This window comes from Aythya ferina, assembly GCF_964211825.1.
Source record: "Aythya ferina genome assembly, chromosome: 18".
NCBI classification, from domain to species: domain Eukaryota; kingdom Metazoa; phylum Chordata; class Aves; order Anseriformes; family Anatidae; genus Aythya; species Aythya ferina.
Window position 1 is genome coordinate 12,988,648 of NC_140317.1, and position 24,382 is coordinate 13,013,029.

The 24,382-nt window shown below is 58.3% G+C and overlaps 4 protein-coding genes across 4 annotated transcripts; all 4 read right to left on the reverse strand.

Annotated features, from left to right (window-relative positions):
* Positions 1–163: 163 nt before the first annotated feature.
* Positions 164–2,288, reverse strand: PPP1R27 (protein phosphatase 1 regulatory subunit 27). The gene is made up of 3 exons (XM_084492440.1): positions 1,740–2,288; positions 532–682; positions 164–418 (listed from the first exon to the last, which is right to left on the reverse strand). Exons 1-3 carry the CDS (start codon positions 1,924–1,926, stop codon positions 295–297), a joined length of 462 nt encoding a protein of 153 aa, XP_084348566.1. The 5' UTR covers positions 1,927–2,288; the 3' UTR covers positions 164–294.
* Positions 2,289–4,306: 2,018 nt separating this feature from the next.
* Positions 4,307–13,234, reverse strand: P4HB (prolyl 4-hydroxylase subunit beta). The gene is made up of 11 exons (XM_084492439.1): positions 13,019–13,234; positions 12,661–12,867; positions 11,762–11,895; positions 11,407–11,544; positions 8,619–8,723; positions 8,215–8,340; positions 7,623–7,823; positions 6,865–6,985; positions 6,463–6,644; positions 5,928–6,014; positions 4,307–5,383 (listed from the first exon to the last, which is right to left on the reverse strand). Exons 1-11 carry the CDS (start codon positions 13,200–13,202, stop codon positions 5,300–5,302), a joined length of 1,569 nt encoding a protein of 522 aa, XP_084348565.1. The 5' UTR covers positions 13,203–13,234; the 3' UTR covers positions 4,307–5,299.
* Positions 13,235–16,831: 3,597 nt separating this feature from the next.
* On the reverse strand, positions 16,832–24,343 carry ARHGDIA (Rho GDP dissociation inhibitor alpha). The gene is made up of 6 exons (XM_084492441.1): positions 24,207–24,343; positions 20,222–20,431; positions 19,919–20,002; positions 19,245–19,321; positions 19,000–19,063; positions 16,832–18,547 (listed from the first exon to the last, which is right to left on the reverse strand). Exons 2-6 carry the CDS (start codon positions 20,409–20,411, stop codon positions 18,348–18,350), a joined length of 615 nt encoding a protein of 204 aa, XP_084348567.1. The 5' UTR covers positions 20,412–20,431; positions 24,207–24,343; the 3' UTR covers positions 16,832–18,347.
* LOC311421068 (uncharacterized protein) lies at positions 22,793–24,359 on the reverse strand (the record flags this gene model as incomplete). The annotated part of the gene is made up of 3 exons (XM_084492595.1): positions 22,793–23,384; positions 23,417–23,986; positions 24,310–24,359. 3 exons carry the CDS (start codon positions 24,357–24,359, stop codon positions 22,967–22,969), a joined length of 1,038 nt encoding a protein of 345 aa, XP_084348721.1. The 3' UTR covers positions 22,793–22,966.
* Positions 24,360–24,382: the final 23 nt, after the last annotated feature.

The following is a 24,382-nucleotide window of genomic DNA, read 5'->3' on the forward strand; positions in this document are numbered from 1 at the left end:
CCACTAGCCCCGCCCCGGCCCTTAGCCCCGCCCCTCCACCGCAATGGGCGCCGTCCCTGCCCTGAGCCCCTCCCCTCCTCCCCCCGTAGCCCCGCCCCTTCCCTTGGCCCCGCCCCCCGGCCCCGCCCCAGCCGTGGCGCGCAGCGTTGTTTGCAGAGCGCTTTATTGGAAGGGGGGGGCCGGGCGGCGGCACCGAGCGGCCCCCGGCCCCCAGCCCCGGCCCCGGCCCGGTCCCAGCCCGGGCCCCGCCCCGCCCCGGCCGGCCGCAGCCCCGCTGCCCGGCCGCGAGCCGCCTCAGCCCACGGTGGCGGCCTGGAAGAGCTGCAGCAGCTCGCGGTACTCGGGGTCGATGAGGTCCGACGGCTTCTCCCCGGCGTCCGTGGTGGCCTCGGGGCTGGCCCCCAGGGCCATGAGGTACCTGCGGGGACAGCGTCAGCCGCGGGCCGCGCGCCCCCCGCCGCCCCCTGAGCGAGCGCCGCCGCCCGCCCCCCGCGGGGCTGTGCGGGCAGGGCCCCGGCCCCCGGCTCTCACCGGGCTATGTCGGCGTAGCCGTCGCTGCAGGCCATGTGCAGGGGCGTCCAGCCGTTCTCGTCCCTCTGGTGGATGTCGGCGCCGTACTTGACCAGCAGCTTGACGCAGTCCAGGTTCCCGGTGAGCACGGCCTCGTGGAGCGCTGCCATGCCTGCGAGGGACGGACGCTCAGCCCCGCGGTTGGCGGCGGCCCGGGGAAGGGGGGTGCCAGCGAAGCGGCGTTAGCGGGGAGATGAGTTTGGAAAGAAACAAACACCGAGGAAGCAAGAGGGGCTGCTGCAGGTTTCTGTTTCCCTTTCACAGCCCAAATGCCGCGTTCAAGGTGCAGCGCCTGGCTCCCCTGCCGGGTCAGGCAGCACAGGCTGAGGGACTGCAGCGCAGTGCCCGAGGCTCCTGAAGAGCCCCCCGCCAACAGCCCGACCTGAGTCCCTTCCAGGACCCCCACGGGCACAGCAGGAGGGTGTCTCGAGGGTCTTGCTCTGCTTGCCTTTCAGCAGTCCCTTGCAGAGCAAGCGATGAAGCAATCAGCGTACATGGGAGGAAGCCCAGGTCATTTGAGACCGTGCCTCCATGGCCATGTGACGGCAGACGCTGAAGCCAAGTACGAGAAAGAGACAAATCTGGGCTCTGAACCAGCCTGTATGGTTCAAGGCATTCCGTAAACAATTTTTAGTGAGGCTGGGTACAAACATAACACAATGCCGCCTTCGTAAACAATTAATTCTGCAAGTCCACAGACCCACACGTGAGAGAGAACGATGTTTGTGAGCAACGGACAGAGCCAGGAGCAAGAAGCAGAACCTTGCTTCTCCGCACTCCTTTCACCAAATCAGGACAGGAGATACGAGTCCTGCTGCCCAGTCCAGAGCTCTGCGTTCTCTCTCATGTTCTCTTTTTGCCTGCTCCTTTCCTACGCCACACCACACCGGGTAGGTGTGTAGGTGCACTGTCGTGCCTTGAAGGGACCCTGACAGCAAATCTCCCCCTTTCCTGCAGTGCTGTTAAGGGGGGCGTTGGGGCAGTGAAGCAGGACTTGGGCCCTGCTGGCAATGGTAGGGGGCAGTACTCCTCACTGGGGAGGGAAAACAACTTGATTTCAACCTGCCGCCCTGCCCGGGGCGGCCCACGTCTGAGCTTTGGCCACACTGCTCTCTCGTCTCCCTTGCCGTCCACTGAGCCGTGCCACTGCCAGCCCCAGCAGCACTCACCAGAAGGGTAGATGGTGTCCAGAGCGACCTTCCTGGCACGGATGAACCTGCCCACCTGCTCCAGGTCCCCCTGCCTGATGTGGTCCTGAAAGACGACGTCATTGGGGAAGCGCACGGTGCGCGATGCTCTCAGTCTCTGGGCATACCGACTGTACCGCGGCATCGAGACGGGGAAATAGTCCTTCATGCTGAGCGCAGCCTTAGGCCGCTGCCGAGGAAGGAGGGGGCAGAGGCATGTGGGGGCTGTAGGACAGCCCGGTGGGTCAGTGCTCAGCACTCGCTGGCCTCGAAGCACTGCTCTCCCCTTCTGCCTCGTGGTCCCGTTTCACCAGTTGGGTGGTGGGCGCTGAGCCGGGCGCTGCTGCCGGCCCTCCTGGGGCCTGTCCCCTGCTGGAGCCTGTCCCCTCCTGGGGCCTGTCGCGGGTGCGTGTCCCTCGCCGCAGGGCCCCTCGCAGTGTGCAGGGGCGGCGCTGGCCTCGTGCAGCTCCCTCAGGCTCTGGGCCCAGGACTGAGGGCTCCCCAGGCACATGGCGTTATATAGGCTCCCGCAGGCTATTTTGGGTTGGTGCAGCTCATGCTATTTGCCATGATACTTTGTAATCGAGCCGCCCAGGCCCGTAGCCTCCCACTTTTGGGCAGAGGATGACGGCTCATCTTACTGCCCACCTGTTGATGTGCCCATCCAAGGGGTCAAATCCATTGCATGGCTAGCCTTCAGAGCAGCCCAGGGCCCCGAAAACAGAACTGCCCCACAGCATGTCCTCACAGCACCACGAGCACGCCAGGGAGAAAACACAAATCCACTCAGCAGGCGAGGGGAGCTGGCCGCACACATACTGAGTAGCGAGCCTAACAGACATGTCATCGCCGTGGTGCCGAATGCATTCAGAGCCACGTCACTTTCCTGTCGGTGCGCCAGCTGACTGGAAGGGAGCAGCATGAGCTGTGCTTCCCCACACGACCGCAGGACGAGTGCAGCGAGGCACGGAGCACGCTGCAGCACCGCGGTACCGCCGGTGACCTCGTGAGGCTGGGGCTGCTGCTGCTGCTCCTGACGCAGATGGAGAACCAGAGTACGGTGCCTGTCCTCGGTGCCCAACGCCGCAGTCCTGCTTCAGACTTTGCACTGGCTGCTGCGTCAGGGTGGGCTTCTACAGGACAGTTTCAGGAGAAGAGCTCTGCCGCCAGCTGCTGCTGCAGTCAAAGGCCTGAAATGGGCCGTCTACTCAGAGGAATCTTTCAGATCACCCAACAGCCAAGGGTTCAAGCAACAACTGCTCCTCCATCCTTTTTCCTGTCATAGTTTGGCCATTTCAGACACACAAGCACGTTGCATTGTTTCTCACTGACGGGGCCTGCCCAGCAGCACACCAGGAGCAATCCCTGTCCCACGCTAAGTCAGAGCGTTCAACTGCGCTGCTGCAGCTTGACCCCGTGCCAAGCTCCCACCAGGTCAGCCCATCTCACACCTGGGAACTGCCTGCTGCAGCTCTCCATCTTCTGGCAAATACAGGGATCTTGCTGTGTGTGCTCAGCCCTGCTTCAGGCACCACACAACAGAAGGCTGAACTGGCTGCTGCCAAGACAGAACACTTGCAGCCTGCTGTCTCGCAGCAGCGACGAGTTGTGTACACAAGATGCGTCCCATGGAGCCCTGCTCCACCAAGAGCAGCCGTGGTGCATGAGAAAAGCTCCCCTCCTCTGAGCAGGTCTCAGACTATAAACAAAAGAGAACCGCCACAGAGTGGCAGTCTTGTTTACGCTTTTAGTCACTCCTCAAAATGGACTTTTTTGAGGTGATTTCTAGGCAGGAGCACTCCCATGGAAATTTGTACTCACTTCTCTTTCTCTCCTCCCTCAAAATGCAAAGCAGCTTTCTTATTCAAAGCTGCTGCTGACAGCCAGCCTTTGGAGGCCAGAGAGCCCCTGCCCTCTTCAGGTGTCACAGCATTTATCAGCAGCCCCAGCACTGCTGCACACCAGAACAGGACCAAGAAGGGTCCTTGCTCCCAGGTAACTGCAGCAGGTCAGAGCCCAGTGTTGTGCCACATTTGTGTTCTACCATTCCAGTGCACCCACATTAGGTGATTGGCACCGGTAGCCTCCTGAGGTGCCCTCCAGATTCACTAGGCCTCCCCATGTGACATTTATAGCATATTTCCTTACAAAAATATTTTCAGCAGTAAGTGACTGGTGTGGAAATAGCAGCGTGGCTCACTGGATCATGTGAGCCTGAGTAGCAGCACTAGGGGCAGTCCCAGGTTCCCCTGTAGGCAAATTCCTTGGTTAACTGCTCAGGAGCAATGAGGTCCCACCACCCCAAGCCAGCTGGCAGGCAGAGCAGCTTACACTCAGCAGCCCCGCCAATGCATGCTTACTGCTTGCAGAGCTGGTAATTGTGTACCTCCAACAGCTCATTTAATACAGCATCTAGCAAGAGCTTGAAAAGCTGATGGTCTTTTCTAACACCACTTTGGAAGAATCACTTGAGAACCAGCCTGGAACTCTGATCTTCTTCCAGCTCAGGTCCAAATATTTCTTCCGGGTCCCAATAGATGGAGACAGAGTAGTATTAAAATCTCAACTTTATTTGGCCAACAAATGCAGTTCCAATGTTATTATAGCGGAATGCTAAGAGCAAGCCTGACACTGATCAGGCCTTTGAGGCACTCCCTTGTTCAAGTTCCTCCCCCAAACCCAGTAATTTTAAGTCCCATGTTTTAAGTCCCATGTTTGTTTTGCATTTGATGTGTTTTTAATCAGGCCCTCCCACCCCCCACCTTCCTGGTCAACCCATTCAAAATAATGCATGTAAAGTGACTGCAAAATAGTCTCGCATTTGATCAAAAGGATGGCAACACAGCTAGGTCTCATCTAAGCTGGTAAGCCAGCAATCACCTCCACCCTCAGAGCCTCCCACAGCCAGTGCACATAGTATTCCACCCTTCCAGGTGTTTCAAACAGTCATCTCCAAATGTCTTAAAGTACAGGGAAAAGCTGGCCTACATGAAGAGAAGCACCTTCATAACCACCTTCCAACCAGGACTGATGCAGTCAGCCTAATCCTTCTTCCCTTACAGATGAAGGCTCCAGGGAAGAACAGCTGAGACCAATAAGGAACCTGCCAGGTGGTAAAAATCAGCTACAGGCTTTAGTTTTCAAAGATAAAAGGGAAAAAGCTTTCTTGGAAGGTATTAGTGGCAAGGCTCCAAAATGTTGGGCTATTAAACTCATGCTACCACTTCACAACCTGCTTCTATCCAGAAGAACAGAATACTTGAAACAAAAAGCTGTGTACAAAAAAAGTACATCACAATAAAAAAAAGAATGAACCCAGCTGGCAGGGCTGGCTACCTAGTGACAGATCCCTTTTCGAAAGTGAAAGAAAAAGATAGTCAAGTGTAAAGAGAAGTGAGGGTGAAGTGTTACTTTAAAAGCCAATCCCTGGATTTCCAGTCATTCACCTTCTGTTTTAAATCTTAATGGGTTTCTGACTCACTGGGCTGCGTAACAGCAGCCAATTTAGTGTCTGATTTTTGGGTGATGTAGATCAGTCTTCTTTACAACTCATCCTTTTGGATTTTCTGCTCATCATCACCTTCCTCAAGGTCTGTTTCTTCATCTGTCTCCAGATCCTCCAGATCCTGTGTAGTAGACAAAGATAACTACTTGTTTCTGGCATATTAGTCAGATCCAAAAACAACAGTTTCTCTAACATATTTGCTGCTGCCATGTCAACAAGACATCCAGAGACTACCAGGAGTAGTCAGTGTAGGAAGTTACATGTTAGAACCCTCTGAAAAGCAGCAAGCAAGAGCTCTTAAAGAACAAGCCCTACATACACCAGCAGTTTGCACAATGACCAGAGGCAGCCTGTTTTAAGTTTAGAGGTTATTGTACCAATAGTTTCCATGCTCTTGGTATTTTAGCCTCTCAAGAGGCATTTATTTCACACCCACCTCAAGTATTCTTAATAAAAGGAGTCCATTACAACAGGCCAGTGGCTAGCCAGGCTGCAAGTGAATTGACGGGTCACATTTTATGATGTGGACACTTTTGCTCACCAATACCCTTTTCCTGCCACATAACCCAGGATCTTCAGGGCTTAGGATTTGGTCACTCCACCCAAAGCAACCCATACTCTGCATTTTGCAGAGCTAGAGTACTGTATTAATTTATATTACTCACATCATCAGCTGCTGCCCCATCCTGTCCTCCACTCTCCAAGAATTTTTTGAATCCTTCTAGCGTCCTCTCCCCATTATAGTCAATTACCTACACAGGAAAACACATCAAGATAACTGTTACATGCACCTACAGAACCACACACCTGGAAAGGAGAATTATCTTTCTGAGCAACAGTTAACATGCCAAGCAAAAGGGAATTTAAAAATTCACCTTCACCCATATGAGACGAAGGAAAACAGCTCAGCCACTAGACTTCAGAGATCACTGCGAGGAGAGAATAGCCTGCAGATGAGCACACTGTCTTCTGCTATACTTCCTCTTTTCCCCACTCCCACTTCCCATCCCCAAACTGTTTCCTACAACCCAGCCCCCCTCCCAAAAGGGTCTCAGATGTCCTGTAGACCTGATGTGTTCTATCCCTACAGAAGGGAAAGCCCTCCCACAAGCCTGTCTAAAAAGGAACTCAAATAGGCAATTCAGCATATCTAGTGCTCCCTCATTATTTGATCTGTAAGAGTGTCAGCTGCCTTCTTACATTTCTGCCAGAGCCTGCAGGGAAGAACTTGAGTGTGGGAAAGCTGTGGATTTTCACTGCTTCTACTTCATTGGCTGTTGAATCCATCTTGGCAATGACAATGTTCTCATGGTCCCTGTAGGTCTCTCCCAGCTTGTCCCAGATAGGAGCCAGCTGCTTACAGTGACCACACCAGGGGGCATCTGTTAATTAACAAACATATTTAGCACCAACAGCCCAACAATTTAACACCACACACCACCTAGACCCCACTCCAGACAAGAGTTCACATTTGTTTTCAACTGATGCGCTCCCTTTGTGGCTTAGACTCTGTAAGATGCTTTCTCCCCAGTCCTGGTCGTGAAGTATTTTGGCATTCCTTTTATACCAGTTACTTGGAATTTGTTGTTGAAAAATACGTACAGAACTCCACAAAAACGTTCTTATTCTCATCAAAAGCAACTTCTTCAAAATTCTTCCCAACTAGAACTTTGACAGGCTGTTTGTCCCAGTCTTCAGGAAGATCTTGGCTCATCAGATGGGGCTGGAATAGAAAGTGAAATTCAGACACACGCAATCTGCTGTACAGCTACTTGGAATGTCCATCAATGACATAGGCTGGAAAGCCTGAGTTAACCATACCAAAGTGCCTCCAGTCATAGACTACAAGCAAATCGGATACATCAGTCACTTCCTCTTCTGCTAATATAAAGTTTACTCCCCACTCCGAAGTGTGAAAATGGGTGCTCTTGTGTGGGAAGAAATGCAGTTTCAGCTCTGGCAGCAATACTGTTTCCTTCCCACAATGTTATTCTCTAAGGACAGAGCTTAGCTACACAGTCACTGCTGGAGTCACATGCATGTAACTACCTCCACCAAATTAGAGCCAAGAGCTCTTTTAACTGTGCCATGCAAGTTAGTACCTTCCTTGGCTCATGAGCAGAAAGAACAGCACAGCTCCAAGAAGCAGGAAGAGCAGACCTCAATTGTACTCAGGTACCAGCATGTAACTTGCTTTCCTACTGTCTTCATGTCCCAATGGTTTTACACTATTTTCAGCACAAAGGCTGCTAGATATCCTGTACATCAGTTGGGTGATTTGCACATTTCATACAGCTCTTCACAGAGAGCATTTTGAGCACTTGCTCAGCCAGTAAGTTTAGCATTAGCAGCATTGTTACCTTGATCTTGCCCTCCAGGAATTTATTACAGAACTCTCTGATCTTGTCTGCTGTGAGGTCATCTGATTCAGGTTTGTATTTGGTCATTTCTTCCTCCAGGGTGATCAGACGTACAGCTGGACATTCTTCTTTCTTTAGGCCAAAGAACTCCAAAATCCTTTGATTGTCACTGTGGTCACTGTCTATGAAGATGAACAGGATCTTCGGAGGAAAGAGATAACATGATGAGGACAGGTATCTCTTGGCTAAAGATACTTTATACAGACACTCGTAGAGCTAGACAAGAGCTAAACAGCTAAGCCTGTTAGGAGGGCACCCTGTCACAGCACGCATGCTAAAGCTGCAATGCTTTAAGCAGCACGTGTGCAAGCCTGGCATCAATGTTTAAGTCAAATCTAGAAGGAAAGTCATAAGTTAACTACTATTCCTTAATCGGTTATACAAGCCAGTGACTCAGACGCCTACTACCAAGAGAGGCAGAGGAAGTGCTAGCTTCAAGTCTTCCTCCACAGCTGTTAAGTGGGTATAGGCAGAGTGTTACAGCTCTGTAGGAGGTGGTCACATAATTCATAGTCCCAGCCATCCATCTTACCTTCCCTTTGAAGCTTCCAGCTGCGCTCTTGAAATTATCCAGTTTCCCTTGATAGTCAGACACACTTTTTGGTAAGAACAGCAGAATATGAGTCTTGATCTCTCCTCCGAAGATTTTAGGAGCAGTCTGAGGAGTAGAAAATAAAACCGAAAATAAAACTTCACTCTGCTATTCTCATTAGACCACAGAAGTCAGAATACTGCAGGACTGCTTTGAACAGCAAGCTTATACCTCCTTTCTCTTGTGTTCTTCCTTCACTTGATTCAGCTCTAGCATAAGCAATATTTGACCACTCCATAATATCAAACTAGTTCCAGCTCCAAGCTAAGAGCTGAATCTACATTTTAAACTTTGTTGCATTAATACAGTAGCTACGGAAAGGCCTCAAATATCTAAGCACCTACCTGTTCAGTGAACTCTATAACCAGAGGCAACTGATTAGACTTGATGAAGTTCAGTAAGTTATCTTTTGTGAGATCTCCTTCAAAGTTGTTACGGCCTTCATCAAACTGCAAAGAAAAATATGGTCACCACATTTTCACACAGAGAGCGAATCAAGGTTCTCTTCCTCCTGGCAAGCAGTTTTAAGTCACTCCCTAACAGCTAGCCAGACATCCAGCTTACAGCTTAATTTTCTGCAGAAGCATGAAAACACTTGTGAAACGGGTCACCAAGAAGGACTTTTTGTAGCAGCCTCACGGCACTGTAAAAGGCATTAGGTAGACCAGTGAGGAGCTTCCACAGCACGGACAGCTTCCTGCTTAGGAGTTTGCAGCACCAGAGTAGATACACACACGTTAACTGGCCAGTGCTATGAAAGAAGTCTGACAGCAAAGCCTCACCGTGCTGTGGAAGGAGCAGCTTACTGAGCTCTACACAGTTGGTTCAGCCTCTATCGTTACAGCAGACAGCACACGTTCAACACATTGCACTGTAGGTGCCAAATCCCTTCTTATATCAGACCAACACCTGCATCTGGTCAGGATTCTCAGAAACCAGCCAACAGCCTGGAGATGGAAATAGCTTTAAAGGAACATCAAGGTTAAAGAGAGGATGTGCAGAACAACACAGCAGTCCCACGGCACAGCAACCCTCAAGTTACTGGCAGAAGCAAGATAGTGGACTCAGGTAACCTTCTACTAGAGGAAGCAAAAAAGTCACAGCTGAAAAGCTGAGCAAAACACTAAACATTTTAACATGGCAATGAAGTTACTTTCCAGAGTAATGCTCATGTCCTTAAAGCCTTCAAAGCAGTTGTTTGAAGGTCTTTGGAAGCATGGATAAGGCACACAAAGAATAAGGCAAGAACGATGAGCCACAAGGGCCAACAAACCCTCTTGATTTAAACTCAGCTAACCACAGGACTCTGAGCCAAAGTCCAAAATCAGGACTGCTGGTAAAATAAAAGGCAGGTCAGTTCTTATGCTGTATTTGGTTACCACTGGTGCTCATTTTCACCTTGGTCTGTGGGAGACTGGAGACATTTTAGAACTCTCATGGCACATTACAATGACTACCAGTGTCAGAAGACAGTACATCAGATCAAATCCACACAATTCCATTTGGTTGCTTAGCCACCTAAGACCGTGGAATGCACTGCATAGAACTAAGCATGTAAAAATGGGTAGCACAGGTAACAGAGTAAACCCAGCGTGACCACCTGTTAGTGCTGGCTGCATCCTAGCCACTTAAGGCAACATCCTCAGTTGCTCTGAACTCAGAACCAGATGCTACTACTCCCTGCAGCTACCGAAGAGATGGTTTTAACAGAACATTTCTATTTGGACTTGTGTTTGCAAGGATTTTTCTTAACTTTTCATGTCCTTCAACAAGGAGCTATTTCAGCCGGGTATTACCCATGAATAGAGTATACACAGGAGTCACATACCAAAAGCTGTACCTGCAGGAGCAGCAAGGTACAGGTAGTAATTCAGCCAAATCCAAATACTGCTGTCCTACCCCAGCCCCAGCTTCTCCAGTTGTGAGATCAACTGGAGATCATCTCAAACTTGTTAGCCAGAAAACAGCTGGATGGGGCTTTGAGCAACCTGGTCTAGGGGAAGACATCCCTGTCCATGACAGGGAGGTTCAAACTAGATTATCTTTGAGGTCCTTTCCAACCCAAACTATTCTCTGATCCTACGATAGTCTACTTGCACCCTTGACCATTTTAATCTGAGGAACCCTCTGACTTCACACCACAAAGTTAACTACAATTTCAGATGTATAGTGAAATGAGACAAGCTATTTCAGCTGGAAGAAGAATAAAGTAGGAATTCATTAAGTTCTTTAGCCTGTCTTAGGCCAGACTGACAACTGTGATTAGATTACACATCAGTTGGAACCCACAGCTGCACTCTATCCTACCTTGCTGCACCCATCTGTGCAGTACAACCCAATCTAAGAAACCTCGACTTGTCTTCTCAAGCTTAAAATTACATCCCCACATCTTGGCTTTTAATAGACAAGATGACATCAGGAAGTTTATTTCCGATTCTGTAGATGACCAATGTCCCTTCACACATAATCCAACAGCCCCAGCCTTGTCAGCTGAAGCTGCAAATCCTCTTAGGAACTTTGCTGTAATCGCTGTGCAGCAGAGCCCACAGCAATGAGACAGAACTCCTGGAAGCAGCCATCAACTGACTGCAGAGCTCAGTAATGGGTGCATTTAAAGCAACTTCGTTAAGCCACAATCTAACAGAATATCACGGCAAGTCATCAAGAACTTGGCTATCGTTCTGTTAAAGGCCTTTAAAACTCAAGAAGGGACACAGAAGACATTAGTTACAGCCATAAGTATTTTAAAGATTGTGTTGACCGTCACCGCACTGCAGCCAGAAACTCGAGAAACAGGAAAGTGAAAGTGAAGAAACGTTCTGAACACAAAGCTCAGAGGCCACACAGAGCCAGGGAGCTGCCGAGGCCGCCCTCTGCCGTCCAAAGGCCACTCCCCAGCCTACTGCTCCCTGCCAAGGGACTTGGCTCCAATTGCCCCCAAACAGGACCATGGACTCGGCTTTTCCCCCCTCCTCCAGTCTCTGAGGCTTGGAAAAGGCTTGGAAATTAGACACAGCACCGAATCTTCTGAAGTTTCATCCAGGAGCACCCTCTTAAATCTAGTTCTTATAGAAGAGGTAAGACAAGGAAAAAGATTCAAGTTGTGGTGGTAACGTTTGCACCACCCCGTACCTTCTTGAAGAGGACCACTCCGTCTTTGCTAAGCTGGTACTTGGAAAAGACATCGTCACTGGAGGAAATCCCAAAAGGAATGTCATCCACAGATTCTGCCGCCAACAAAAACTCCTTAGCAGCCTCTGATGTCAAATCCTGGGGAATAAAGGAAAGCGTTTCACATGAGACACAAACCAGAGCATAAACATCCCAGGGCTTACCAGCCAGAGAACTTGAAGATCAAGTAGGACAGGACAGCAAGTGTTTCACAACTTATGAGGAGCCTTCCCCAGCTGTCGGATCCCCATGGGGCAGAAGCAGGAAAGGCGCTGAACATACACAAGAGCTGCGCAGAGGGAAGCACCAACTCTACCTTAAAGAAGCCGATGACAGCCACTTCATTGGAGTCCACCAACGTCTCTGCTGCAGCAACATCTGTCAGAGTAGTTGCAGCCGGGCCGGTGCGTTTCTTCAGCCAGCTGACAATGTCATCTGCTTCTCTGCCAGCTACACCAGAAAGATAGAGAACACCAATGCACTTTTTATCCCCTGACTAAGAATACAAAAATCCTAAGTCTTCAGAGAGACTGCTCAGCAGCTGGCTGGTAGCTTGGGGAAAAGCTGAGATATCGTTTACGCAACTCTTTCTCTCCCCTCCTAGCATAATTAAGTGCATCCATAATTGTCAAGTCACTGTGCAAGGGCTCTCAGGAATCCACTCTTCTCACAACTGGTCTAGCCCAAGCATGCTCTTAGACTTTGATCAGCAACAGAGAACTGCTGAGATACTGCTGCTGTTTCAGGGAAACGTGCCGTGGCTTCCTTTCAAGATTCAGCGCTCTGCAGGTTATTCTCAGAGCCCTGAACCACGGGGCTTCACACGGCTCATCTCTGCTGTGCTAATTCTCGATTACCCTTTTGTCTCAAGCTTTCTGCGTGGCCCTTTACCCAGCCGCTCAGGCACTTTTCACCTCTTGGTGCCACGCTGATTGAGCCGGGTCAAGCCAAGGCACAGCACAGGCTGGGAGCGCTCTGCTTCCCTCCAGCAGGACGGCTCTGCCTGTGCCCACCGCTCCCCGTGCTGGGTGCTGTTAGAGGCCCCCCCACCCCCTCCACCCCCCTCCCAGGCGCAGCACGCGTGGCCCCGCTCACGTGCCGTGCCGGGCACAGCAGGCTGCGCTCCCAGGAGCTCGCCGTGGACCTTGTCCGGCCCCGGAGCGGCGCCGCGCGGGGCCCGGTGCCACGTCGCCGCCCTCTGCCCCCGGCGCTCACCTGTGTACTCGCGGGGGGCCGCCCGGTCGCCGTTGCGGAAGAACTTGATGGTGGGGTACCCGCGCACGCCGAACTGCTGCGCCAGCTCCGACTCCTCGGTGGCGTCCACCTTGGCCAGGCGGATCTCCGAGCCCTCCGCGCGCAGCTTCGCCGCCGCCTTCGCGTACTCGGGGGCCAGCGCCTTGCAGTGCCCGCACCACGGCGCGTCTGCGGGCGGGGCGGGGCCGTCACGGACCGGACGGGACCGGCCCCGCGCCCCCGGCCCGACACCACCGCCCCCCGGCCCCGGCCCCGGCCCACTACCACCACCACCGCCACCCCCTCGGCCCCCCGCCCCCCCGGCCCGTCCCCCGCTCACAGAACTCGACGAGCAGGTACCGGTGCGCCGCCAGCGCCCGCTCGAAGGAGGCTGCGCGCAGCACCAGGACGCCGTCCTCCTCCTCCGCCTCCTGCCCGCCGGGGCCCGGCTCGGCGCGGGGCAGCGCGGGGTGGAGGCAGAGCAGCAGCAGCAGCGCCGCGATCGCGGGCGGCAGCGCGGCCATGGCGGGACGGGACGGGCCGGGACGGGGCGGCCGCGGCGCCGCCTCCGCTTATAAACCCGCCTCCCCCCGCCGCCGCCGCGCCCCATTGGCCGCGCCGCGCTGGCGCCGCCGCCGCCCGCCATTGGCTCGGGGCCGGCCGCGCGGCTCCCATTGGCCGGCGCGCCGGGCGCGCCCCCCGCCCGCCGCCGCGGGTTGGCCGCCGGGCCGGCCGCGCCGCCGCCGGGCCGCCATTGGTCCCTCTCCTCGCTGCGGCGGCTCCCATTGGTCGGCGCCGCCGTCTCGCGCGGCCGCCCGCGCCCAGTCGGCGGCCGCCCGTCCTCGGACGTGGCAGTGGGGCGGCCCCGGCGGGCGGCACTGCGCCTGCGCGCGGCCAGACGCGCGTGGTGCGATCTGACTGGGCCGCGGCCGCCGCCCTCTGACCCGGCCGGAAGCGGAAGCGCTGCCGCCGCCGCGCGCCTCGCCGCCGCCGCGGGGCCCGCGGGCACGTGGCGCCAGGCCCGGGGCGGGCGGCGGGGCCGGGGCCGGGCCGGGACCCCCGGGTCCGCTGCGGGACGGTCCCGGCTCCAGGAAGCCGCCGGACCCCTCCCGGCCGCCCGCCGAGGCGCAGAGGGGCCCCCGGGTGCCGCTGACGCCCGGCGGCCTCCTCACGGCTCGGGCCCGCGGCACCGGCGGGGCGACCCCGCGCGGGGAGCAGAGGCCTCGAGCCCCGGGGCCCGGTGGGTGCCGGGCCCTGCGCGCCTCGTGCGGGGCCGCCGCGGGCTCAGGGCTGCCGCAGGCCCCAGCGGGGCACGAGAGCCTCTCCCTGCCCCCCCCCCCGCGGGGAGCGCGCCCGGCCTTTGGCTGCGGCGTTGGCAGCGGGCGGGTGGCCGAGGGCACCGCCGGCACCCCCCTGCCCGCTGATAAGGGCGGTGCAGGAGCCGGCCCCGCTGCCCGGCCGCGCCCTGCCGAGCTGCCGGCATGGCAACTGCTGGGGAGTCAGAGAACGGCTGAGTTGGAAGGGACCCGCGGGGATCAGCGAGTCCAAGGAGCAGCGAGATCTGCTCTTTGCTCTCCGTTCTTCCCCTCACGAGGGCTGGGCCACGAATGCCCAAGGCCAGCAGGGCTGGGAGCACGGCGCTCCCCAGCTCCCTGACCGCCTGGGCTCTCTACAGGCACCACGAGCAGGTGCCTTTCTGGGAGCTCTGGCTGGGAACAGGGCTGGGCGCCTTGCTGTGGCCCAGAAAGAATCCAGGTTAACTCTAGGTGACGAAGGTGCCATTGGCAAAGCAGCAGCCAACACCTTGAGCACGCCACACAGGGCTGCAGGCCCAGGCATGTCGGGCAGCCAGGGTGGGGAATCAGCTGCTGCCAAAAAGATCCTGCATTCACACTTGGCTGCCTGGGCTGGTTCCACACAAAAGAGTGTTTGGGAGCCGCTGCCCTGAGCGAACGGCTCCTACCTGCAAGCAGGGTGAGGTGGGGGGTGCTCCCTTGTGTAGGGGCTGGGCTCTGAGCTCAGGCAGCTCGTGCCAGAAAAGCTTCACCCGGTGGTGCTGGAGGCAGGGTTTGCCAGCAGCCAGAGTGGTGTTTGCTGCTGCCAGCAGTTTGTGGGATTCAAGGCAGGGAGCTGCTGCGCTGCCACACGTCAGTGCTGCCGGTGGGGCCCACCTGTGGGGCCAGGCTGCTGGTGTTTGCTCAGCGGTGCTGGTGAGGCAGATGGGGCCCTCTGACATCTCAGGCGTGCTGCAGCCCTCTTGTTCTTTTGGGTGCTGGTGGGGAGCCTTTCCCCATTGAGTGTGGCATCCTTACAGCCGTGTTCCAGCATTCCATGAACAGTACACTTCTCTCTTCAGATCCCTTTAAACATCCCTCTGCTGCTGTGGCTACAAACACCAAAGTTGCACAGGTGGGGCACTGCCTGGCCTGGCTGTGTACAGGATGCTTCCTCTGCTCTCTTGTTCCCTGCTGGGCCCATAGCCTGGGACAGAGCAGCCCTCGACTTCCAAACCCAACCAGCCAGTGCAGGAGGGCCAGGCCCGTAACATCGAGCACCACCCAGGATTTAATGTCACCTCTCCCCCGACCTCAGCTTTCCCAGGCTGCCGTTTGAGTAGAGGTGCGTGCACCCCGCCACGCCCGGGGACCTGCAGCTCTGCAGCTTCACAGCCGCTGCGCTGTCAAAGATGGAGCTGCTGCACTGCGAGCAGCCGCCAAACCAGAAGAGCAGCCCGGCCCCGCCGTTGTGCAAACGCAGAGCCAAGGTTTACGAGGTGCAGCTCCTGGAAAGGGCTGAGGCCTCTGCTTGGAAGCCACGAGCAGGGAGAATCCCGTGGCCCACCCAGCCACCACGCCCGAGCAGAGCCCCTCGGGGTTTGTCCCAGTGCACAGTGGGGGTTCGGCTGCCAGGAGGGAGAGCCCGGCCAGCAGCCCTGCGGCCAGCACCGCACCCTGGGGGGAGCTGGGCAGTGACCGCTGAGCCACGGCAGCCCCCGGCAGCCCCCCGACCTCACCCCCCGCCACCCCCAACGCAGGACCCATCTGGCAGCAACGCCAACGTCGGCCGTTTGGGAAAACTTGCCAAAGAGCCGGAGATTGCGTCAGACAGGAGCCGGCCCTGACAGTAACTGCCCGCAGAGCGGCTGTTGGGGGCCGCCACAAGGAGCCTTTGTTCGTTTTATCGGCACATCTGGGCTGGCGCTAACCGACACTGGGAGGGTGACGCCTGGGTGCCTGCGGCGCTGCCCCTCGGGCCCCGCTGCACGGGGGGAGGCGGCCGCAGCGCCCGGCTGGGCTCAACCGGGGGGGGATGAGGCAGAAGCGAGGCGTGAGGCAGGCGCAGGCCGTGAGGGTGCCGGCAGCACTTCCCCCCCGGCTGCAGGTGGCTCCTGCCCTGCTGTCGCTGGGTCCTGGCACTTTCCTTTGGGCTCCGAGTGACGTCTCCTCCCGCTGCAGCCTCAGGCAGCCCTGGCAGCTTTCTGGGGCCAGAAGGGGCCCTGGCTCTCAGCACCGTCGTTTCCCTCTCGTGTCTGGAGCTCTCACTTCCCATTGCGAGTCCTTGAGCGCAGGAGCAGGGCTGAGCCATCTCTAAGGCTTCTGCAGTGCTGTGGATTCCTTTCAGTGTTTCCCAGTTCCCCCGTGAAGTTCCTTACCCACAGCACAAACACCGCGTGCTCCGTAACCCCCCAGGCTCTCACCACACATCACCTCCCCCGGGTTCTGCTGTCCCTCCCGCTGCTTCCCCCCTTCCCCTGCACAGGAATCACCTCGCTGCTGCAGGCAGGCTGCGGGCAGGCCAGGGCTCAGAATCTGCTGCTCTCAGCTGGCAGGAGGCGTCCCCTCACTGCCTCACACCCGCTGTTTTCCCTCTTTCCCCTTCTCACCCCTCATACCGCAGGCCATAAAGAACAGAGCGAGCAGCAATGTACAGATCTTAAACACAAACCCCTGAGAGCAGCAAAGGATGCGGCAGCCTGGGCTTCCTGCCTGTTCTCCTCTGGCAAGGACTTCCCCAAAGTGCTGCTGCACAACACAGGCAATCCAAGGATTCTGCTCTTCCCCCCACCACGGCTGTTTGCAGGAATTGGCTCTGGGATAGCAGTTCTGCCACCTCCCACAAAGACCCAGAACAGACCCAGAAGGGACAGCAGGCAGTCAGTTCAAAGATTTTATTTAACTGTCATAAAAGGAGAAGCAGACGATGATTCCAAACCTGTTAACCCGGGTCTAGGATTTACAGACAATATGCACCAAATCAAATTAACAAAAATCTCTCTAGGGGCAGGGCGAGGGAGAGTTAGAGGCAAAGACGTAGCTATGAGAAAGCCACATGTACTTGGTCCCAGTTCTAATACAACCTCAACGTGGGAAGATCCAAATAAGAGGGCTGCGGAGCTGGAACATGCCTGCCGTCAGGGGCTCGCGGGCCCCAGAGGCCCCCATCGCCCCGAGTGCCGTGTCAGCGCAGCCCCGGGAGGCAGGCTGGAGTGCTGCAGGGGTCTGCTGTGGGCTCGGGGCACGGAGTCGAGTGTCAAGGCAATAAATACTGACAGGCCAGGCACAGATTTTAAAGGCAGAACAGATACATAAGGCATTAACTGCTTCTGAATACTTGTCCTTTGCAAGCTCTTTGTTGATCGCATCAGGAGAGCAGCTGCAGAAACAGACTAGTCCATCCTCAGCCCAAAACAGCCGGGAGGGCAGGTGCTGTCCTGGTATTTCAGTGCTTTGCAGCTCCTCTGGCTGCAATAAGTCTGAGGTGATGGCACCACTGGTGACTCCCGCACCCACCTGCCTTGCAACCCCCTCTATGCCTCTGGAGGTACCGGGGCTGCCCAGAGAGTCCGGAGACAAACAGGGACAGGGCTCTGCCAGGCCAGCTCCGGGCACTGGGAGGGTGGCCTGGGGAAGGGGCGGGATGTCACCCGGGGTGTCACAATGCCCTCCTCTCCGGAGATGTCCAGTCTCGGGTGAGGAATGGACCAGCAGCAAAGCAGGAAGTTGTGAATCTTTCCTAATACCCAGGAGGGGCGTGACCAAGCTGAGTGCCATGCCAACAAACAGGGGGAGGGCGGGTGGCATTTAAAAAGTGTAACAAGGGCAGGGCCCCCTCCCTAGAGGATACGTGTTACACATTAAGGCATCATGGTTACAGGGAACATCCACAAATGAAGGTGCCAGCGTCCTCGGGACACTGACTGGGGGGAAGGGGCAGGCTGGACATGATTTTAGCCAACAAATAGATTCAAATAGCTGCCTGGCATCAAGGTTCTTCAGCTACTTGGAGGCAGTAGCTGCCCTGAGCTGTGCACAGGAGAGCTAAGCACAGGATCCCACACCGAGTGCAGGAGTCTCCCCTTCAGCACCAACCAGAACAGAGGAAGGTGAGAAGCAGCGAAGCGCCTGGCAGGGGAGCAAACGCTCCCACCTGTGCTGGAACAGCGCGGCCCTGGGACGAGCAGCTGGAGATCAGATGCAGACAGCAGGGTTTGGTCAACGGATTCAGTGATTCTCTGGGGAGGGGGCACATTACAAAACCGAGCGCTCTGGTCAAATTTAACAGGGGATGGAAGGTAAGAGGGTTCCAATGTCAGCACTTTGGTACAGGGAGGGATTTCTACGGTAGCCACTGTCTGATTCACGCTCTCTGGGGATTGGCTTTGGGAAGGGCTAGTCCTTCCAATCCTTCTTGATGGTCAGGTTCCACTCCCAGGACAGGTGGTCAGTCTTATCATCATCTGTGAATTTGGATTTGATGTTGTAGCTGCCCCGGGCCAGCATGCCCTTGGGGGCTTCTTCCATGGGGGTCAGGAACTCGTACTCCTCTGCTCGGGGGCCATAGCTCCCAACCATGTACTCAGTCTTGTCAACTAGGAGAAAAAGAAGGAATGTAGGGAAGCTACTTAAGAGCCTCCCCTGCATTCGGGGCAAATGAAAGCAAATGAAGGGTCTCTTACTCCTACAACAATTCACAAACTGTAAAGGCCTCTGTAAGAACATGAACTGTCACCCACAATTCGCAGCACCATTCGCTCCAGGAGCAGCCCTGCAGGCAGTGCCTCCCCCCAGCAGTACTGCTGTCCACACACAATTGATCTGATCACCTCTGGGCTCCAGGACCACAGGCTGCCACCCCAGCGCAGGCCTGGGAGCCTTCACACGCTGCCACTGGCCAAGCGGCACAGACGTGGCCGTGCTTCCCACTAGAGTCTGCCTCCTCCCATCGCGAGCAGCTGGGGCAGCAGGCAAGCCCCCGCCACAGCAGTGGAAAGCGCTGGGAGCCTCACACGAAGCAGTACCCGAGCCACAACGAGGCACTTACTTTTCACTCCTTTCCGGAACGTGTGCTGAATGTACTTCAGCCCTGACACAATCTCCCTGTTAACCTGCAGAGACAAGCAAAGGCCGTTGAAGACAGATCTTTTCCACACACTGCCTGCCCCACCCACAGTGGCCTATTTGCTCCATCCCACTCGTTTTGGGGCCCAAGCACGCCCTGTGCTGGGATTGCAGTAGTCAGATGCTCCCAAGTTCAGTGCTGTTCACTTTTCAGATCTGAATTCTTACCCTAAAGGAGATTTTTATCCGGTATTCCACACCCTCCTTCAGCACAAACGCCTGCTTCTTGTAACTCTCCAGGTCACCTGCAAAGAAGGGAGATGGTGATTTGGGGTCCCTTTCTATCATGCTCTGGGATGGATTTAAGTTGCAAGAGGTGATCAGGACAGGATGTGCAGCAGCTGGGGACTGGACCCCTACTGCACACACAGCACGCAGTTTATCCTTTTATTTTGTGTTTCAGGACTCAACTTGTTACACTGCTCGTGCTACCTGAGGTGGGGAAGCAACGCCCTACGAAAGGGAACTGCAGGCAGCAACGCGGGTCATTCACGGGCGTCGCTTTGTAATGTCTGCCCCAAAGCTGTCACCATCTCGAAGCTGCCATCAGCGTCGCTGTGCTGGAGGACAGCCGGCTCCCCCGTCTGGCAGCTCGCACATCTACAACGCCAGGGCAGGCAGTGGAGCGGAAGCAAAAGGCCGCTGCTCAGACAGGGGAGCTCAGACACAAGGAGAGGGGCTTGGAGCGGAGAATCCTCTGTGGCCGGGGCAGTGGCTCTGCACCCAGCGAAGGGGCAGGAGGGCTCGCCCACCGCGCCACCGGTGCCTTGGCAGCAGCTTCTGGAAGGCCCCACGTTAAAGCAGCTTTGACCTGGAAGGGCCGATTCTGGTTCCCAGCTCACCTGTCAGGTCCAGCTCCAGAGGGCCGGGAGCAGTAGCACAGACCAACGTCAGTTTGGTCACCACCACGTTTGGAGCGTTAGGGTCTAGAAGACAAAGAAAGAGGCTCTCAAACACCCACCCCTCACACCAACCAACACATCGTTCCTCCCAGGGCAGTTTTAGAAAAAGCAAGAACAGAAGCAGGGGCTCCTTGCTGTGTTCTGCCCAGCCCAGTCTCTCCCTGAGCATCTCCCCCTCAAGGCAGGAGGAACCCCTCCGTCCCCGCGCCCTGCTCCAGGGGAACAGAGCGTCCCAGGGCTCACCCGCAGTCACGGTGACGGCACCAAGCAGCGCCTCCTTGTACTTGCGCAGGCTCTCATCATCCTTGTCCAGCTCCTGGATCTCCTGGATGCTCTTCTGGGCAGGTGGCTTATAGTTGACGGAGTGCTCATCCTCCTCGTTCTCAGCTGCAATCTGGGCCAGCTGCTCTGCCGTTGGCTCCTGCTCTGCCATCCTCACACACGCGACTTACACTGAAGGGAGGAGAAGTGAAACTGCAGCTTCCCACCCGCGCCGGCTCCTTCCCGAGCGGCACAGCCCGGCAGCACACAGAGCCTGCCCAGCACGGCCCCGTTACTCCACGGGCTCCCTCTCACGCTGGGGCCCTGCTCAGGCTGTCCCTGGGGGGACACATCCCTGCCAAGCGCCAATACCCCGCAGCCTGGGCAGATTCCTCCGGTAGCTCAGGTCTCACGTTCAGCCCACGCAAAAGAGAAACATCAGCCTCTGCATTGCGTTCATAAGCTGCAACAGGCAAATAAATACCCCAGGCCATAGGAAACACGACTCCTCCACAAGAACACCCGGGCAAAGCTTTCCCTTATGATAAACCCAGGCCCAGAGCAAACCCAGCCCAGTTCTGCCTCTCTCCAATACGGCTCCAGCCGAGACCAGGGCTCTGCGCACCACTGGTCCAAGCGCCAGCAGCCCCCGGCTGCTCTCCCTTCCTCAAGAAATGCCGACTCGTTAAAGAAGAGCCAGGTCTCCACCCGCAGCGTGCTGCACAGGTTGCACCAGGTCAGCCAAGCACCTTTCTCTTCCCGTCTGAGAGGTGACTGCCAGCAGCACGCAGCTCAGCTGCTCCGCTTCTCCCAAGGTGCCTCCCGACCAGGAGAGGATCCCCCAGCGCTGCCGTTCCTCACCCCGCTCGGGGCACAGCGACACGCCCAGCCCTGCAGGGGCCTGGCAGCGGCTCCTCGCCTTTGTCCATAAATATGAGGAGCGTTCTGCCAGGCTGCCAGCTCGGATGGCACCGCGCACATCTCCAGCCCCGCCAGCGAACGTGTGGGGCAGAGAAGGGAGGGCAGGGGCAGGGGGGCCGAGCCCAGCCACAGAGCCCCTGGCCTGGAGCCCCCAGGAGCGGGAGGTGCAGCCGGGGCTCTTCTCGCCCGCAGCCAAACCTGGGAACGGCTCCGGAGCCATCCCGGGCCGGCCGTGCTCCCCCCATGGAGACTGGCCCGCCTCTCTGGGCAGCCGGCTGGTACGATGGAGCGTTCCTGCTGCTGCTGGGTGTTAAACGTGACCAAAGGTTACCCCTGGGCTCGGGGTGGGGAAGGTGTGAGGGTTCGAGATCGTTCTGGGGGCTCTGGGTCTGTGGGGGGAGCTGTGCCCCCCACACCTCCGCGCCCCTGAGCCCCAGCAGCCTGCGCCCACCCCTCAGCTCACAACAAACCGGCCCCCCTGCGGGGGCTCCCCAGAGCCTGGCACGGGATGTCACGGAAATCTGTACTCAAAAGGCCACTCAGCTCACACTGTGCGTGAACTGCCTGGATTTCACCCGGGTAAATCCTTATCAAACCCAGCCACTTCCTTTGGGCTCCTGTCCAAAAAAGCTCCAGCATTGAAGGCTCCCAGAAGTGTTCAGCAATCACTCCCTCAAGCATTTGTTCCCCTACTTTAGCCCCTTACTTTGCCCTGTGCCTCAGCTCCAAGCCAGGCATCGCCCCCAGGCTGTCCCCCCCCAGCTGAGGAGCTCCGGGACCTCCTCCAATGCCCGCAGCCCCCAGGGAACGGCAGCGGCTGGGTTCCAGCGAGAGCCTCGAAGAACTGCGGGTGACTCCCGAGGTCCGTAAGGCTGAGCCTTCCCTAAGGCGTGGTGCAAGGCCCAGCCGTGCCCACATGAGGTGAGCCAGGAGCCGTGCGCTTGTTCCAGTAGCACCCCCAGGCACGCGCTGCCTTCAGCTCCCGGGCTGGGCAGAGGCAGAGGCAGAACTCCTCAGCACCGGGCCGGCGAGCACCTGCAGCGGCTGTCAGACAGCTCCCGGGCCGCAGGAGCTCAGCAGGCAGCAGCCGCAGGCATCGGCGCAGCGGGGCCAGGCCAGGAGCTCGCTGCACAGCGCCCGGGTGCTGCCGACTGCTGGGAGCCGAGTTCTGGGCCCCGGCACCCCCCCGGCAGCGTTAACAAACGGCTCTCCCGGCCGACACAAACCCCCGGAAAGGACGAGCAGAATTCCAGGCAGCAGCTTGAGCCAGGGCCCAGCTCTGCCAGCAAGGACTGGAAAAACATCACCGTGCCTCCGGCACCCGGCCTGCTGGCAGCAGGGCCCGAGCAGGCACAGAGCCCCCCGTGGGGCAGGCACAGAGCCCCCCCCGCGGCAGCTCCTCCCGGGCGCCTCCTCCTGGCACGTGGCCACTTCCCGCGCCCTGGGCCAGAGAGGAAGGAAGGAGGCTCCCGGTGGCGCCTGAACCTTTTTGGGGGCCCCAACCTCGCCCTTCAGGCTTCCAGGACAGAGCGTTTGTTGCTGCTCCAGTCAGCAAAGCGGCTCTTCCCCAGGCGCGTGCCAGAGCAGCCGTCGCAGCGCCAGGCAAGGCAGAGCCGCGGGGCTGGTGACAGCAGGATGCGGGGCCAAGCGCCCCCAGCAGCCACCGAAGCACTTCCCCCCGTCTGACAGCCGCGCGCCTGCAGTTCCTCCTGGATTTTCTGGGTATTTTTCGTGCAGCGCCCAGGAGCCAGCAGCAGCGAACGCGAGAGCCCCACCTGCTGCTGCAGCGAGAAACTGCCCGGGAAGTCACTCCGTTTCCGGACAGAAAACGAAAAACTGCGACTTCTGCCCGGGCGGGAACTGAGACCCCGGGGCAGCAGCGGCAGGAGCTGCTCGGAGCCTCTGTGGGTCAGCGAATTGTTTCGGATGTCCACAAGGCAGCCACGGCGGGGCCGATTCCGGCAGCCCCCACCCTTCCCCCGTTCCCCATGGGCACAGGAAGGCCGCGCAGCCACCCCGCAACCCCCAGGGACCCGGTCCAGCCCACGACCATTTCTGCGGGGTTGCCTTCCCCCAGCTCAGTTCGCCGACCCAGCTCCCTGCGGGGCTGCACAGGCTGCGGGCACAGGAAGCCCCCAGTGCGGCCACCAGCGGGGCCGTGCTGTCGCCCCGCGCGTGCGGGAGCCCAGGGCAACAGGTGACGGCGGGGCTGGGCCCGGGGGACCTCAGGCACCGGCGCGGCTGGGCCCGGGGGACCTCAGGCACCGGCGCTGCCTCCCCGCACGAGGCCCCGCCGAGCTCCCGCCTCGCCCGAGGCTGAGCCCCGGCACCAGCTCGGGGCAGCGCTGGCTCACAGGGGAGGCTCGCAGCCCCCCGCGAGGTGCCGGCCGTCTGCCTGTGTGTCCGCGGCAGGGACGCGCTGAGCCCCGCACGCTCCCGTAGCGCACCGGGTCCGGGAGGCCCCCGCAGCCCCCCGCTGAGCCCCGCCCCGCGCAGCCCCGGGCGGGACGGGCTCCGCTCAGCACCGCTGCAGCTCCCTCGGCACGGCCTCCGGGCACGGGGCCGCAGCGCCGCGGGCCGGACCCGGCACCCGCCCGGCCGCAGCGCGGGGCCCTTCCCCCAGCCAGGAGCGGGGCCCGGTGCGCGGAACCCGCCGGGACCCCGCGGGAGCCCCGCCGCTCGGCCCCTTCCTGCAGCCGGGGCGGGGCGGGGCCCGCGGCTGCCCCCGCCACAGGGCCCGGCCCCGGGACGCGGCTTCCTCCCGTCAGCGGCGCCCTGCCCGCGGGGCGCTCCCGGCCGGGCGGGGCCGGGCGGGGGCCGCGGGAGCTCCCCGGGAGCGGAGGCGCCGCCCCTCCCCCCCCCACCCCCCCCGAAGGTCGTTTGAGGGCGCTCGGGGCCGTGCCCCCCCCCCCCGGCCGCTCCCGTTCGCGCGGCGCCGAGCGGCGGGGCCCGGTCGGGCCGCAGCGGGCGGGACCCGGCCCCGCGCCCCCCGCCCCGCTCCCCCGCCCCCGCCCGTCCCGGCTCCCCCCGCCCCCCCGCCCCGTACCGGCCCTGCTCGCGCTCCGCGCCGCGCTGACACCGCCGCCGGGATCCGCCCAGCCGCCCGCGCACCTCCGCACTTCCGGGCCACGCCCGTCACTTCCCGTTACGCGAGGGCGGGGCCCGCGCCTCGCTTCCGGCCCGGCGGCGGCGCGCCCATTGCCCCGGGCCGTGCGCGCGCGC

Coding starts and splice junctions, on each gene's coding strand:
- PPP1R27 (XM_084492440.1), bottom strand. CDS start 1,926: ATGAAGGACTATTTCCCCGTCTCGATGCCGCGGTACAGTCGGTATGCC. Junction 683..1,739: donor GGACACCATCTACCCTTCTG/GTGAGTGCTGCT, acceptor CGTCCCTCGCAG/GCATGGCAGCGCTCCACGAG. Junction 419..531: donor GGCTACGCCGACATAGCCCG/GTGAGAGCCGGG, acceptor CTGTCCCCGCAG/GTACCTCATGGCCCTGGGGG.
- P4HB (XM_084492439.1), bottom strand. CDS start 13,202: ATGGCCGCGCTGCCGCCCGCGATCGCGGCGCTGCTGCTGCTGCTCTGC. Junction 11,896..12,660: donor GGCCCCCCGCGAGTACACAG/GTGAGCGCCGGG, acceptor TTTCTGGTGTAG/CTGGCAGAGAAGCAGATGAC. Junction 11,545..11,761: donor CTGTCATCGGCTTCTTTAAG/GTAGAGTTGGTG, acceptor TTTATTCCCCAG/GATTTGACATCAGAGGCTGC.
- ARHGDIA (XM_084492441.1), bottom strand. CDS start 20,411: ATGGCAGAGCAGGAGCCAACGGCAGAGCAGCTGGCCCAGATTGCAGCT. Junction 20,003..20,221: donor TGCCGTCACCGTGACTGCGG/GTGAGCCCTGGG, acceptor TTTGTCTTCTAG/ACCCTAACGCTCCAAACGTG. Junction 19,064..19,244: donor GGATAAAAATCTCCTTTAGG/GTAAGAATTCAG, acceptor TTGTCTCTGCAG/GTTAACAGGGAGATTGTGTC.